At 58.4% G+C, this 15,349-nt stretch overlaps 1 protein-coding gene across 2 annotated transcripts in view; it reads right to left on the bottom strand.

Moving 5' to 3' along the window:
* The window catches only part of MEGF8 (multiple EGF like domains 8), a 36,802-nt gene that overhangs the window by 14,396 nt on the left and 7,057 nt on the right, over window positions 1-15,349 (bottom strand). Inside the window, exons 4-25 of one of the 2 annotated variants that reach the window (XM_082711071.1) lie at window positions 14,587-14,767; window positions 14,425-14,513; window positions 13,431-13,846; window positions 12,846-12,991; window positions 12,594-12,716; window positions 10,831-10,985; window positions 10,456-10,575; window positions 9,957-10,101; window positions 9,710-9,873; window positions 7,545-7,745; window positions 6,949-7,149; window positions 6,290-6,526; window positions 5,293-5,411; window positions 5,073-5,204; window positions 4,864-4,977; window positions 4,172-4,420; window positions 3,485-3,684; window positions 2,939-3,149; window positions 2,588-2,837; window positions 1,946-2,078; window positions 305-552; window positions 115-225 (exon numbers count right to left, since the gene is read on the bottom strand). In XM_082711071.1, coding sequence (XP_082567197.1) covers window positions 115-225; window positions 305-552; window positions 1,946-2,078; window positions 2,588-2,837; window positions 2,939-3,149; window positions 3,485-3,684; window positions 4,172-4,420; window positions 4,864-4,977; window positions 5,073-5,204; window positions 5,293-5,411; window positions 6,290-6,526; window positions 6,949-7,149; window positions 7,545-7,745; window positions 9,710-9,873; window positions 9,957-10,101; window positions 10,456-10,575; window positions 10,831-10,985; window positions 12,594-12,716; window positions 12,846-12,991; window positions 13,431-13,846; window positions 14,425-14,513; window positions 14,587-14,767 — 3,945 coding nt within the window. The remainder of the gene's footprint in view (window positions 1-114; window positions 226-304; window positions 553-1,945; window positions 2,079-2,587; window positions 2,838-2,938; window positions 3,150-3,484; window positions 3,685-4,171; window positions 4,421-4,863; window positions 4,978-5,072; window positions 5,205-5,292; window positions 5,412-6,289; window positions 6,527-6,948; window positions 7,150-7,544; window positions 7,746-9,709; window positions 9,874-9,956; window positions 10,102-10,455; window positions 10,576-10,830; window positions 10,986-12,593; window positions 12,717-12,845; window positions 12,992-13,430; window positions 13,847-14,424; window positions 14,514-14,586; window positions 14,768-15,349) is intronic. The other variant, XM_082711072.1, reaches the window with a different exon arrangement.

The raw sequence follows: 15,349 nt of genomic DNA, 5'->3' as shown, positions 1-15,349 counted from the left end.
TGGGATCAGGCTGGGAGTCGGGGCTGAGGGGTGGTCCCAGGGATGGAGGGAAGGGGAGAACCATCCAGGAAGCGGGCAGCATGGCACCTCCATGCAGTGGTACCCACAACTCACGGCTGAGAGGCGGCTGTCCATGAGGGTCTCCCAGACCAGCTGCCCACCGTCCAGTTTTGTGCCACAGTCGGGGCCCCCAAAGCCCTCGGCACAGATGCACACACCGAGGCTCTGGGGAACAGCAGAAGGAGGCTCAGGGGAGCCGGCGTACCACCCCCGCCCCCCTGTGGCTTGCCCGTTCCCCCCATACCTGGTTACAAGTCCCTGCCCCACTGTGGGCACTACAGTTCTCAGGACACAGAGCCATGCGGCAGTGGGGGCCAGCCCAGCCCTGGGGACATCGGCAGAGTCCAGCACCAGTGGCTCCATCCTGGGGCACACACTCCTGGGGGACCGGGCAGCTCCCGGGGCCCCCCGACCCGCAGCGGGCAGAACCCACAGAAGCGTTGAAGCCCCATGATGAGGAGCCATTGGCCTCCCAGTGCAGCACCAGCAGCCCTGTGCGGGGAGAGGGGCCAGAAGCTTGTGGCCGGGCCGGGCTCCAGGACGCGACTCTATCCCCGGGGTTAGAGAGAATCTGGTGTCACCGGGCAGGGCAACAAGGCACTCCTTATCATTTAGGATCAGTGTCATGCTTCACTGTTTCCCCACACACTGCACACCCTTTCCCTCACCCAACCCATCAAATTCTGATCCCAATCCCATGCCGGCAGCTCGAAACCAAGCTGGAAACCCTGCACAGCTCCCTACAGCTCAGTCATAAAGCGAGGTCTACCTACAAAGAGATTAGCAGTGGGGAAGGGGGCAGGAATTAGAGCATATGCATATACAATCTCATTAAAATGATGCTCGAGGGGGGCTGTAGGCCCTCTGACCTCAAGGACTCCCACTGTCCCAGCCCTAAGCACTCCAGCACAGCAGGCCCCCTTCCAGCCTCTCAGGGCCTGGGCACCCACTGCTCTTCTGGCCTGGAGAAGTCACCCCCTCTCACCCCGGCACACAAGGACCCCTTCAGACCTCCAGGAAAATATCCCTCTACGAAAAAGCCCTCCCCAACTCCCCAGACCAGCCAGGTGGCTGCTCCTTCCCACTTCCTCTGTCCCTTAGCAGAGGCGTCCCTGTTCTGACTGTAATTTGTTCAGTGCTGTCTGTCCCCCACTGCACCCCACCCCTGCCATGGGTGCCTGAAGGCAGGGCCTGCATCCCCCTGTTCCCTGCTGAACCCCTGGCACCCAGCTCAGGCGTGCCTCACTGGGGGTGCCCCCAACGGCTGAATGAAAGGAGGGCCCCTCAGTCCTAGCGGCTCCCTGGGGAGGGGCTGAGGTGGCACGCGATCCCGAGCCAGCCGGCCAACTACCTGCCCCAGCCTTGGAGATCTCACTCATCTACAAGGCGAACAGAAACATTTCCCAAACTTGGGCCCCTCAACTGCCACAGGTAATGAATCATTTCTATAGCAATTCGCTCAGCTGGAGCCAGTTTCCCAAACCCTCAGTGCTGCCAACGCCATGGGACCTGGTGAGTCTCGGCTGTGGGGTGTCTGGGGCACTGCAGATTGCAGAGCAGCACCTCTGGCCCCTGCCCAGAACAGAGCCAAAGGGCCCAAGGGGCAAAATCCCTCTGGCTGAGAACCACCAGGCTGAGGAGGGGGCAAGGGCTTTCCCACACTACATTCTGTGTCCCCCAGAGACTTGTCCCACTCAGCCCTTCTCCCCAGACAGGCAGCCCAGCCAGGGCAATCCTCTCTGCCACCCAGATGTGACAAGAGCCGGCATCAGCCAGGGAGTCGGAGGCAGAGTCAGGCTGGGCCTTGAGCCTACCTTGGGAGACAGTGTAAGGGGCAAGGGCTACACAGCCTCGGACAGGGTCCCACTTTCCCTAGACCCCGTACCCGACAGGGCCTGCACAGTGAGGGGCCTGTCCCGCCGCTGGCCGCAGAAGGCAGCGATGAGGCTGCGGTCCGACTGCACGACGCCAGTGTCCAGGAAGCGCGGGAATCCATCAAAGGCCAGGACGTAGCTCAGCTGGAGGTGGAGGGCACAGAATGAAGGTTCAGGGGACGGCAGAGGTGAGGAAGAGGGATGTGTGGGGTCCAGGAGGAGGAGGAGGAGCTCAAGAGGGGAAGACACTCTGAGCCCAGGAAAATGGGCCGTCTGAAACTTCCGGACATAGAGTCACACTGCGGCCACCATCCCCCTCCTGTGTTCACAGCAGACACAGCTCAGGGATCAGGCACTCTCGCACAGAGCCTCTCTCTCAACACATAGCTCCTGGCGGCCACAACCTACCGGTCAGAGTTGACCCACACACGACAAATACCAAGCACACCTGGACTGGGGCATGGGAGGCCCAGGAAACAGGTGATTTGGGGAACGGGAGGGTCTGTGGGCTCCGGAATGAAGGTCTGTGATCTGAAGACGACAGCTTAAAGTTTGGAGGATAAAGAAACAGGGATGCGGGGTCAGGGTCCGTCTGCGGATTCGGACTGGGCTGGGGAGACATGGGCCTGAACCCTGGTGCCCTCAGTACTCACCGTGCAGGGGGTGCTGCTGTCGGGGGAGAAGGTGAGGGTGAGTGGGGGACAGAGGGTCCCAGGGGCACAGGGCTGCAGCAACTCGGTGGCTGAGACAACCCACACACAGTAGGATAGACCCAGCCCGGCTCTCGCTGCCCTGCCCCCTGGAGGCAGCAGCCCCCCAACCCGGCGTGAGCCCAGCGCCACTGAGGACACGTTGGTGAGGAGGGCACGACCCCCACACTCCCGGAAACAGGAGCCACCAGCCCTGGGTAGATGGAGGAGAGAGCAAGAGCATCAGACGGGTCCCGTCCTGTCCCATCCCATCCCTAATCCTCCCCCGGCCCTCCTGGTGGGCCCCTGGCTCACCGGGGGTCCCCATAGTAGCCAGGGGAGCAGAGCTGGCAGTGGGCACCTTCAGTGTGGTCCTGGCAGAAGCAGAGCCCGCTGAGGTTGTCACAGTGGCCACGGCGCGGGTCTCCATGCCCATTGCACTGGCACGGCCGGCAGCCACCCGAGCCCGTGGCGTTGCCAAAGCTGCCGGGCCGGCACCGCTCACAGTGCTCCCCCCACGTCCAGTCTGTGGAGGCCCGGGGCAGGTAGGACACAGAGTCAGGTCAAGGGCAAGAGGAGCCCTACAATGCTCAGCTGATCCCTGACCCCACACAGCTGCTCCAGACCACGGTGACTGGGGGAACCCAGACTGGGGAGGTACTGCACACCCCCAGAGGGGAGACCAAGCCCCCACCAAAGACATGGGTGGCACTGAAACCGTGTGGGGTCTGGAGCAGGCCATGGGGCAGGAGGAGCACTAGCTGGGTTGGGGGACCCAGAAGCCCAGGCAGAGGAAGGACACTAGAGCCCTGAGGAGGGTCTCTGAGGCCAGCCCCGGGAGTCAAGGAGGAGGCCGCTCACCCTGGCACTCATCACAGAAGCCAGGCCCCCGCCTGCGGCAGTGGCTGTGAAAGTTGCAGCCACAGTCCCGGGAGCAACGGGGCACAGGAGGTCCTGGGGCAGGTGTGGGCGGGGGCAGGTCTGACGTCCAGCCCAGGTCACACACGCAGGTGAAGTCAGGGGGACCGCTACACACACCATGGCCACAGTCTTCCAGGCACCTGAGGGCATGGGGGGGGCAAGGCTAGCTGGGCCAGAGTACCCAAGTCACACCCACCTCCCGCCCCAGTCCGCCCCCTCCTCTCCACAACAACGCCATCCCAGGCCATCGCCTGTTCTCCCCGCTGCCACCCGTCCGGGACTCTGTGGGCGTCCCACGTGGTAACTCCTGTCTCTATGGTAACCACATGTCACCACCAGGGATCTGCTCTCTGTGAAAATCCCTTTCAACTCGATCCTCCTCCATCTCCATGGCAACGCAGAAGACTGTGGCTTGCAGTCCAGGAGTGACCCGTCTCCACAGTAACTAGTGCTACACTGGAGACCCCGTCACTCTAATGAGGGCCTAACCCCCAAGGTAAAGCCCCCTGGCTCACAGGGATGCTGGTTCCCCAGGGAGGCACCCCAGCACCACAATGGCTTCCTCCCTCCATCTACAAGTGCCCCAGCCCCAGGGCGACATCTCCATGGAAATCCCTCCCAGCTCACGTGCGGTTGCAGTAGGTGACACCATCACCCTGGTAGCCTCGCTGGCAGTGACACTCGTAGCTGAGGGGTGTGTTCAGGCAGCTTGCCCGCAGGTGGCACCGCGCCAGGCCGAGACGACACTCATCCACGTCAGGACAGCGGGCATACGCCCAGCGGGCAGGGAGGGCCGCCGACAGCCCCAAGCCTTCCCCCACCCACAGGGAGCAGTTTCCCCCACCCAGTGGCCCTGAGAAGTCTCCCTGGAGGCACCTGGGGGGGTGGGAGGTTGGGGACAGAGGAGAGGGAGGGAACAGGGAGATGATAAAGAATCGAGAGATTGAGACAGACAGAAAGGGACCAATCAGAGAAAGAGAAACAGGCATATGAATATGGACAGAAAGACACAGCAGAAATGAAGGAGAGACAAAGAAACCCAGCCAGAGGAATCCGACAGGAGGAATTGTGACAAGCAACCAGGGGATGGGAGAGACACACGGGAAAATAGTTAATGGGAGAGAGAAGAAAAGACAGAAACAGAAAGACAAGGAGGAACGATGAGAAGAAACCAGTCACAGAGACAGGGAGAGGGTGGAGATGGAGAAGAGAGAGGGAAAGGGAAGAAACAGAGACAATCAGCCATTAGAATCAGAGTGGGAGAGAGCCCCACACCCTGCCCACACACCAGCCCTCCAGCCTTGTGGTCCCGGCCTCACCGGCCCAGCGTGGGGTTGTCCTCGTTGCCACACCAGCCGCACTCGTGGCTCTGCAGACACTCGTGGCAGGTCAGGAAGCGGTCACAGCTCCGGCACCGAGGCTCCGAGTGCACACTGTGGGGCGACAGGTGTGGGTGGGGGTGTCCGAGCCCTACCCACCGCGCCCTGCCCTTCTCTCTGTGAGCCTCACCCCCCTGCCCAGACCACACCTGTCATCCCAGCCGCGGCAGCCCCCATGTGGGTAGCGGGCCAGGTAGGCCGCGAACAAGAAACAGGTATGCGTGGACTGGCACCAGGCGCACTGGCTGGAGTTGGCAAGACAGTCGTCACAGGTCAGGCGCCTGGGGGTGGGGAGCAGGGGCAGGTCAAACTGTGCACCAGCTCCCCCAAGCTCCCTACATCCCCACTCCCTGGGCCCAGGTGGCTCACTGGCTGCAGAGTGGGGGACACTCCTCTGGGCTCTTCAGGGCACCCCGACTCCGGCCCCGCCGGCTGCATGCGGCATCCCCTTTGCGGCTGGTGCTCTGATGCCACTCGCAGAAGGAGTCCTGGGGAATTAAAGAAGGAGTTAGAGCCCAGCTTAGCCATCTACCTCGGGATCCATAAGCAGCTGCTTCCCTCACCTGCCCCACCCCACAGACCACCCCTCCAAGCCCCCTTCCCTCCCCCGCTGCCTGTCTCTCCAGACTTCCTCCTTCAGCCAATGGCATCCATGGGATCTGCCTTCCCAGCATCCACCTCCTTTTGAGGCAAAGAACCCCTGTGTCTGGTCCAGTTGCAGCTGATGGATCCTTAAGCCCCAGAGGTAGATAAGGGGCCACACTCCCGCCCCTCTACCCCAGCCTCCCAGATGGTTCTGAGAACTGGCACAAGACCCAACCAGAGCCAACAAAATCTGCTTCTGGGACTTCCGCTGAGCTGGGGGCGAAAGGGGGGTGGGGACAGAAAGGTGCTCTCTCTTACTTGGGACTTGGGGGGGGTAAGGAGGGGGATGAAAGTCTGAGGCCCTTATGGTTCCCTTGCCTCTCCCAAGAAGTAAACATCCAAGGGAAGCAAGGATATAGGATGGAGAAGGTGGATGCCGACGACACTGCCTAAACCACACACCTAAAGACCTATCTCTGGGCTCTGGGGCCCGAGCCCATAAAGGCCCTCCGGTAAAAAGGTGCTAACTGGGGTTTTCTCACCCTTACAACTGCGAGAGTCCTGACTGCCAGGAGCCCACTCTCTAGCCCCTCTCCTCTGCTCCCCACCTGGCTCTCACCTGCAGATCAAGGACAATGGCCCACCTGTCTCCCCCCACTGTACACAAGGGACCCCTTGGATGCCGGTGCCAATTCCAGCGGGCTCACCCCCGCCCCCACCCATGGTCGCCTAATTCGGCTGCCTTGACCCTGAGACTTCCCCTCCATGGCCTGGCAGGCACCTGAGTGCAGGCATGACAGTCTCGGTGCTCCTCGCAGAGCGGGCAGAGGGCAGGCACCAGCACCAGCAGGGACCCGCCGGCCCAGTCGTCCCCGCAGTGGGCCCCGCTCTGGCGTAGGTGGCAGGAGGCGCTGCTCAGGCACCAGCCACAGCCCTGGTCTGCCAAGCATCCCAGGCAGGAGGAGTAGGAGGAACAGGCTGAAGAGCGGTAGGGCTCCAGGAAGAAGAAGGAGATCTCCTGGGGGAAGGGCTCACGTGAGGGCCAGGGGTCCACCCAGGGCAGGAGCTGAGGGCCGGGGTAGGGGTCAGGGTTGAGTGCTGAACACTTAAGTGTTCAGAGACAAGGTCAAGAACTCTAGCATGTGGAAAGTCAGGCTTTAGGAGGAGAAGACAAAAGGGGATTGGGGGTTGAGAGCATCCAGATGAGGGAGCAGAGCACAGAGGGCAGAAGTCAGAGCAAGGGGAGTAAGAGATATGGGCAGGGGGTCAGAATGTGAGATCAGGTCAGAGTCTGAGGGTCAGAGGTTGGTGTCTGGAGGGCTCCAGGTGAGGCCCAGAGGTCAAGAGTCAGGGAGTGGGAGGTTAGGTCAGGAGAGTTAGAATTTGCAGCCTGGGGTTCAGAAAGCTCCAGGGGTCTGAGGCCCGGGCAAAAGTACTCACGCTGCCACCTGGCACGCCAGTCCGGTCCCACAGCAGAGTGAGTTCGCTGTGCCCAGGGCCTGCTGAGCCATTGAGCTGGCCCCGGATCTCCACTGCGTACTTGTGGCCCCGGCCAGGCAGCGGGAAGAGGCGAGCAGACCCTGGGCGCTGCAGCCGCCTCGTCTCCTTCTCCTGCTGAGCAACCCAGCGCCCCACCTCCTCCTGGGTACAGGTGAGGGACAGATACAGGGGTCAGAACGTTCCAGCTGACCCAACCCCTGAAACCTTCAAGAGCCCCAAACCCACCTCACCTCCGTCCTGGGAAGAGGAAGAGGGCTTCAGAGATCCTTAGACCCCCAAGAACCTCTGAGAACCCTCAACTAACCCCACTACCATCACCCATGGCCTGCTTGGGGGCGTTTGACTTGGTAACTCAGACCTTCCACACCTTCTTCAAAATTCCTTCCCAATTCCATTCATAACTGAAAGCCCCAGGGCACTCCCTCCACTAAGGATATGTCCCATGCCTCTGATTTCTCCCCAGCCCCTCCCTGCACTATATACCCCACTCCCCATATTTGCTACTAACAGCCCCCTGAATGGTCAGGCACCCTTACCATGTTCTCCGTGTCAGGGCCCCGGGCCATCCGAGCCACGACGTGCAGACGCTGGGCCCGGGCCCACACAGCTACATCCTCAGCCCCCGCCCCTCCGGGCCCTCCAGGCAGCAGGGGGTGGATGAAGCCACGGTAGACCAGGGACACATCGGTCTCTGGGCTGGGCGTCAGGGTGATGGTTGTACTGCGGACGATCAAGACCTGGGCCCGCCGGGGAGGAAGGTATGCGTGAGTGCCTCTCCGAGTGGCCCCATGGTGGCCACGCCTCTCAGGCAAACATCAGAACCAGAAAAAATCAGGCACCCCAACTTCCTTCCCTCTTGCATCAAATGAGAGACCGAGGCCAGGGGCACTCGGGAGTCAGTACTCCAACTTGGACAATAGATAGCACGGTCCCGGCCCCCCCGCTCATCACCTCCTTCATCAAACTCCAAGACCCCAGACCTTTCAAGAGCTTCTTCCCCAACAGTCCACCTTTCCACTTTCCAGCAAAGCCCTTAAGAGTCCACGCTATTTTAAAAAGTCCCTGAACTACAGGGTTCATAGAAATTTCCAAGTTGGTGAACACAGCCCATGCCAGCCCATGCCAGCAGAGGGGTCACACCCTAGCTCCTGTGAACTCCCAGACCCTAGCTCTATATGGGGACAGAGCTCCTTTGCTCACGAACCTTCCAGACCTCACCCTATGTAACATGTTCTTGGTTATATAATAATAAACCAGCACACGAGTTTTTAAAAAAAAAGAGAGAATCCAGATCCAACATTCAAAGTGACAGACATACTACATGATTTATTCGCATGCATTTTATAATCATTTTATAAGTGCAAAAGAATGGAATAAGCCAAGTATTCGTCAACAAAGGACTACTTAAGGGAACTACAGCACTACAGCTCTAGAATCTAAATTGGAGTATTACAAAACTCTTAAAAAAAAAATTGAGGGTGTTTCCTAAGTTCTAAAAAGCTTGCCAGGACATGTTAAAAAACAGAAGTGGCGCAGTGCCTGGGTGGCTCAGTGGGTTAAAACCTCGCCTTTGGCTCAGGTCATGGTCCCAGAGTCCTGGGATTGAGCCCCACATCAGGCTCTCTGCTCAGCAGGGAGCCTGCTTCCCCCTCTCTGTTTGTCTGCTCTCTGCTTACTTGTGATCTCTGTCTGCCAAGTAAATAAATAAAATCTTTAAGAAAAAAAAAAAACAGAAGTGGCAGTGTAGTGAGACTGGAATATTACTTTTGGGGGAAGAAAAATAATAATAATTAGGGGTGCCTGGGTGGCTCAGTCGTTAAGTGTCTGCCTTCAGCTCAGGTCTGATCCCAGGGCCCCAGGATCGAGCCCCACATCGGGCTCCCTGCTTGGCGGGAAGCCTGCTTCTCCCTCTCCCATTCCCCCACGTGTGTTCCCTCTCTCGCTCTATCAAATAAATAAATAAAATATTTAAAAAAAAAAAAGAATTAAATGTCACATGTGCATGTATCTGAATAAGTAGACCTACAAGGATATAAAAGAAAACCCAGATGATCTTCTGAAGAGACTCAGGGTGACATCGAGTTGGGGGGATGCTGGGGACAGCTACACGACATACGAGAGTTGGCAAATCCACAGTTAGCGGATTGCCAACGACACATCACTAAAAGGTTAGCAGTTGCCAGGGGCTGGAGGAGAGGGGGAACAGAGAGGGATTACTTAATGGATCTGGAGTTTCTTTATGGGGTAACGAGCATGTTCTAGAACTAGGTGATGATCGCACAATACTGTGAATGTGCTTCATGTTGCTGATGGTAAATTTCATGTGATGTGTGTTTTAGCACAATTTAAAAAACTCTTATGATGGGGCACCTGAGTGGCTCTGTCAGTTAAGCATCTGCCTTCGGCTCACGTCATGATCCCAGGGTCCTGGGATCCAACCCTGCATCAGGCTCTCTGCTCAGCAGGGAGCCTGCTTCCTCCTCTCTCTCTCTCTCTCTGCCTACCTCTCTGCCTACTTGTGATCTCTCTCTGTCAAATAAATAAACAAAATCTTTAAAAAAAAAAAAAACCTCTTATGCAATAAGGAAGATCAAACCCTTAAATGTAAAGGCTTATTATGAAACCACAAGATTGGTATAGAACCATTTGAACAATGAAAACCCCAGGACCACACACTGGGCCCCATCCCCTGGCTCCCCACCTTGTCAGGCTGGGAGGCATTGGGTGGCTGCTGGAAAGTGAGCAGGTGCAGGCCAGGCAGGAAGCTCTGGGTGATGCAGGCCTCCAGGGATGTGACAAAGACAGGCACAGGCCCCCACCAGCCCACGGTGCCCGAGATCTGCTCCCCTCGGCAGCGGGCCTGCTCTGTGAGGACAGGAGGAGGGCGGGAATGGCAGTCAGTGTGGGGTGCTGCACCGCTCCATCCCACACCACCCTTGCATACTCACCAGGCCGGGGGAGGCAGCTTTCATTATGCACACACCAGCCCAGGGAGCCAGGCCCCCGGGGAGGAGCTGTGGGGCTGCTGAAGGCCAGGCAGGCCTGGCAGTCACCCAGAAGGCGACCCAGGCCCAGGCAGCTGGCAGCTGGACACTGCAGGGAAGGGAGGGACAGGGGTTACTGTCCACGGGGGCTTCACGGGGACCTGGGAAGTGCTGCAGGTTCAAGAGTCACAGAGTAGAAAGCGGCAGGCAATCGGAGAAGGGAACTGAAAATGAACTGGAATGAGAAAGATCGAGTGGACAGGACCTAGGGGCTCTGCAGGGTTGTAAGTTCAAAAGGATCAGGATGGGCCAGAGGTTCAGGGGTCAGAGGTCAGGAGTGCCAAGCTTCGTGTGAAAACAAGTCTCCCAAATGGAAGAAAGTCCTCTACTGGGTTTCGACAGAGGGAGACACTGAGGGTCGAGTCTCCGTGCGAGGAGAAAGAGCACTGGGATGGTCACTCACAGCCCCAGAGGGAGTCCCAGGAGGTGGCGCAGCTTGGCAGGCCCCCTGACACCAGCTGCACTCAGGGTCACGGGAGCAGACGCTGTGGTCCGTGTACATGGAGCAATAGTCTAAGTGGTACTGCAGAGACACGGGGGTGGGGGGCGCTCCTCAGACTGGGAGCCTGTTCCCTCATACCCACCTTGATGATCCCAGGGAACCCCAACTGCTTGACACCTTAAGGACCCCTATCCACTCTGCCCTCAGCCCCAGGGACCCCCAGTCCTTCTCCCAGGCACCCACCCCAACTTGCTCCCACCTCCCTGGGAACCATGCCTCCTCCCAGTTCCCCCCCACCCCAAGCAGCCACCCTCTCCCTATCTCCCCAGTGCTCACGTCCGGAGCAGGCGCCTGGAACACAAAGGGAGGCACCTTGTAGGCCATCAAGTCCCCACGGGGCCGGCCACTGTACCCCCCAGCCACCAACAGGACGCTGCCTCCAAGCACAGCTGCTACATGTGAGTACCGCCCACTGGGAGGTGCTGCTCGGCCTAGAATACAGACACCCCACCCCCCACCAACCCAAGGACATGAGATTCCAACCAGTTTCCCAAGCTCATGGCTCCCTTGCCAGGAGGACTGTCCCAACTTTCTCATGCCCCAGTCCAGCCCCCGACTTCCTGCTTCAACTGAACGCATCCCCACACCACTGCCCGGGACACCTTTTGATGACAGAGCCTGATCTTTGGAGTCAGAAAAACCTGGCTTCCATTCCTAGGTCTTCCACTTACTTGGGTTCAAATCACGGGTCCAACTAGCTGTGTGGCACTGAGTAGGAGAAGCAACTTCTCTTTATCTTGGTTTCCTCCTCTAGACATAGACCATCTTCCTGCCCTCAGGGAGCCATGAGGCAAGGCCACTGGACTCTGACCTGGTTTTGTCTGGCATCAGCCTCCCACCCTGGGATAGCCTCTGATCCTCCTCTGGAAAACCACCCTCTCCCATCACAGTCCACAGGTCGAGTTGAGCTAACCCAGCCTCTAGAGGCACTGGGGTGTAGCCCAGGCCTGTCATGTCAGGGACTCATTCAGGAAGAGGACCTAATTCCTACGATTTTGGGGGAAAAGGCATGTGCTTCCTCCCTCTGGGCCTTTTAAAGGGGTAGTATATAGGCCCAGGGCTGCTGGCGACCATTTGCAAAAGACAAACCTGCCACAGACTGAAACAAACTTGAAAGAGAACTAGCTGATGCCAACCTGTGAACTTCCAGACCCAGGCCAGACTGAAGCCAGCTGTCACTCAAGAGAGCTAAGAAACTTGGTTTTGCTCAAGCTGGTTGGGTTGGAGCCTGTCACTCAGAACTAGGAGTCCTAAGTGATGGGTAAATGGTCGGTGACCAACAGAAGAGCCTTGGATTCGAGGCCTTGAATGCCAGGCCAAGGCTTTAATCCTGATGGTCAAACAGGGTTCCATGGGGAACCCTTCACTCAGCCTACCCCTTAAATGTCAATGTCCCTTCCTTATGACTTTCTCTGTCCTTGCTCTTCTGTCCAGTGGAGCAGGGAGAGGAGATGGGTCTCCTGAAGTCCACAGCGCCCTGAAATGATATGCCCGGTTTGTGTGTACAAGTGTCTTTCCGAGCTCAGGACCTGTGGCTTCTTTCTGATTCTCTAAGCAGTCTGATTTAAGGAGTTTGAAAGGTTCTTCCACACCCCCTTCTTGGCACCTTCATAAAGTCAACATACTGAGCCCTTGGCTAGGCAGTCTTCCTTCTTCGTGCCATCTCAACTGCTCTCACGACAGCCCAGTGGTTTAAGTGCTACTGTCATTCCCGTTTTACAAATGGTTGCCTGGGGCCAGCCATCCTGGTTCTACCACTTGCCCACTCTATGACCTTGAAAAGGTCAAACACAGGCGGTTCCCTGGGGCAGCTGGAAATGGACAAAAGCTGGCTGGAGCCTAGACCAATGCTCTGGGGCCGGCCTCCCATCTCCATGGCAACTGAGGCCCCACGCTGCCCCCAGCATGGGCTGGCCTCCAGAGCCCAGCTCCAACAGCATACCTGGCTCACCCTACGAGCACCAACATGGTTCCTGCCCAAAGCCCAGTTTCACTGTCAGGGAGGTGTGACTCTCAGGAAAACAGAGGGGGCCACTCACCCTCAGGGGTTCCTGGGGGGGCGAGCTCGGCCCCCGACACCCACTGATGACAGCCAAGGTGGTAGAAGAAGAGGCCATCTTCATAGCACTTCTCCTCCTGGTAATGGGTGTGCACATTGCCCCCTGGGAAAGGAGGAAAGGGGCACAGCTGGCAAGCCTGGCGAAGGTGGGGACCCTCAGGCAGGGAGCCTCAGCTCAGTGTGGGCGTGGGGCCCTGGCAGGCAGGCAGGCAGGACCAGGGAGCCTCCTCACCATAGACCACCATGTAGTTCCCCAGGACACTGGCTGTGTGGAAGGCTCTCTCCCGTGGGCCCTGAAGCCCATCCCGGCCCTTCAGGGTGGTCCACACGCGCCGATCCACGTGAAAGAGCTCAGTGGAGTTCACCCGCACAGAGAACCTATTGGTAGGAGCAGAGGAGGGCCTCAGGGCAGGAAGGGCTTCTCTCCCTTCTCCAGGCTCTCAAGAGCCCCATGATGGGTCAGGGTGAGACTGGCGTGATGAGGTTTATGTCCTCACCCGCCTCCCAGTGGACAGGACCTGGGTCTGGTCATCTCTGGATTCTGCATATCATCTAGCCAGGGCTGGCCTTGACCCAGCAGGGCGTAGATGAGCGGACAGATGGGTGGGAGAATGTGGGAAGTAAGTGGCCAAGAGACTGAATGAAGGGTTAGAGAGTCAGTGAGCAGATGAGCAAATAAAAGAACGAGTGAACTAGGGAATGACCTAAGGAAGGAAGGCCCGGATGACTGAGAAAGTCCATCAATGGGCAAACACCACTAAAGACTGAAGACCCAGGTGACCAGGCCAGGCTTGGCCCTGCAGAGCAGGTCACTCACCTAGCAGTGGAGGGCCGGTGTCCACCGTGAACCAGCAAGGTGCGTGAGGGCGCGTGGAACACCATGGAGTGGCCAGTGGCGGCAGGGGGCCGCCCGCCGGCCGGAATCACCTGCTCCCAGTAGCCTCCACTGGTGCCATCGAGGCGAAAACGAAAGAGGCCAGAGGAGAAGAGGTCGTGCTGCGTGCGGCCACCGGACACATAGAGCCAGACATCGTCCACCAGGGCAGCTGCATGACCTGCCAGGCCTGGTGGCCCTGAGGAACCCAAGGCAGGTGGTGCAAGGAGCTCCCAGTGGCCCCCGCCCAGCGGGCTAAAGGCCCACACATCACTGGTGAGGGAGCCATCAGCCAGCTCGCCGCCCATGAGCACCAGGGCGCCGGCCCAGGCCACAGCCACGTGGGAGTGCCGGGCAGCCTGTAGGCAAGAGACCGGGAGACAGGATGGTGACACAGAGTGACAAGAAAGCCAACCAGAAAGAGAGAGATGTAGAGACACAGAGAAAAACAGAGATACACAAAGAGAGAAAGGAAGACAGACCCAGCAAGACAGACACAAGCAAAGAAAAACAAATTAAAAAAAAAAAAAAAAAAAAGGAGGCTGGGGGGTAGGGATAGGGGATAGGGGAAATGGCAGAGAAAAGCAGAGGGAAAGACAGACTGATAGACAGTCCAGAGGAGACACAGAGACCAAGAGAGAGCAGAAGACCAATGCGCAGAAACAAAAATGGAAAGAGAAACCAAGAGAAAGAGACAGGAGATTCACAGAAGAATAAGATGCAAAAAAGGATACAGGAAGCAAAAAAGAAAGCCAAACGTAGAAAAGCGGCACTGGGAGGATGACGTGGGCCTGAATCAAGCAGCAAGCCCGAGGGCGTATGGGGTGGTGGGGTCGCTCTAGGGTGCCCTAGCTGGGGCTGCTGGAGTGGACAGGCGCCTCCGAGGGGGGAGGGGGAATCAGGCAGCCTGGGGGTGGAAGGCAGCAGGGATTCATACCGGGGCAGGACTCAGGTCCCAGCGCTCCCAGGTGTTGGCAGAGAAGTTGTATAGGACCAGGTCCCCCAGAGCGCTGTTGAGGTCCTGGCCTGTTGAGGGACAGATGGGCTCAGGCCCTGGCCACAGGCCGCCAGACCCCAGATGCATGCCCCATCAGCTCACCTCCGAAAATGGCCAGCAGCCCTGGTGGGGACAGGAAGGCACCAGCTGCACCAATCCGGGCTGAGAAGGTGGGGTCCTCGGCACTCACATTGTGCCACCAGCCAGCCCCCTGGTTCTCCCATAGGTGCAGGTCACAGGCGCGTCCCAGGAAGCCAGGCTCACAGCGGCATGGTCCCAGAGGCTGGAGGGGGACGGGCACACAAAGGCAAGGATGGAGAGAGAAAGAGAGAGAGAAAGGGGGAGGAGAGATGAAGCCGGGGGGGGGCACACGGGACCGAAAGGGAGAAGGAAAAAGGTGGACAGGAAAGGAGAGATGGAGTAACAGCCAGGAAGGAGACAGGCCAACAGACAGAGGAAGAAAGGGACATAGAGACACAACCAGAGAGAAGCAGAGAGATAGGAAAAAGCAGACGGCAGACAGACCATCAAGAAAAGGGAATGGGAACAACAGAAGGCCCTGGAGAGGAAAATGAGGACAGATAGCAAGAGAGACTGGAGGAGAAGGCAGCGGTGAGGGCAAGGTCAGCCTAGGCTGGACGACCTCAGTCTGGGGAGGTGAAGGCAGGAGGGCTCAAGATGTGATCTAGTCCCAAGGCTGTGTGTGCATGGCTGAGGCACAAGGTCAGTGGTCAGCAGGCAGAAGTCAGGGCTGGGGGCCCAAGGCCAGAAAAAGTGACTGGGTGGGATGATGGAGTCTGGAAGGCAGGTAGGTTCACCGGCGAAAGGTAGGTTACAGGCAGGAAGGGTGGACACAGGCACAGGA

The sequence above is a fragment of the Mustela nivalis genome (genome assembly GCF_964662115.1).
Source record: "Mustela nivalis genome assembly, chromosome: 18".
Taxonomy (NCBI): Eukaryota; Metazoa; Chordata; class Mammalia; order Carnivora; family Mustelidae; genus Mustela; species Mustela nivalis.
This window is presented reverse-complemented; position numbering and strand designations above follow the sequence as displayed.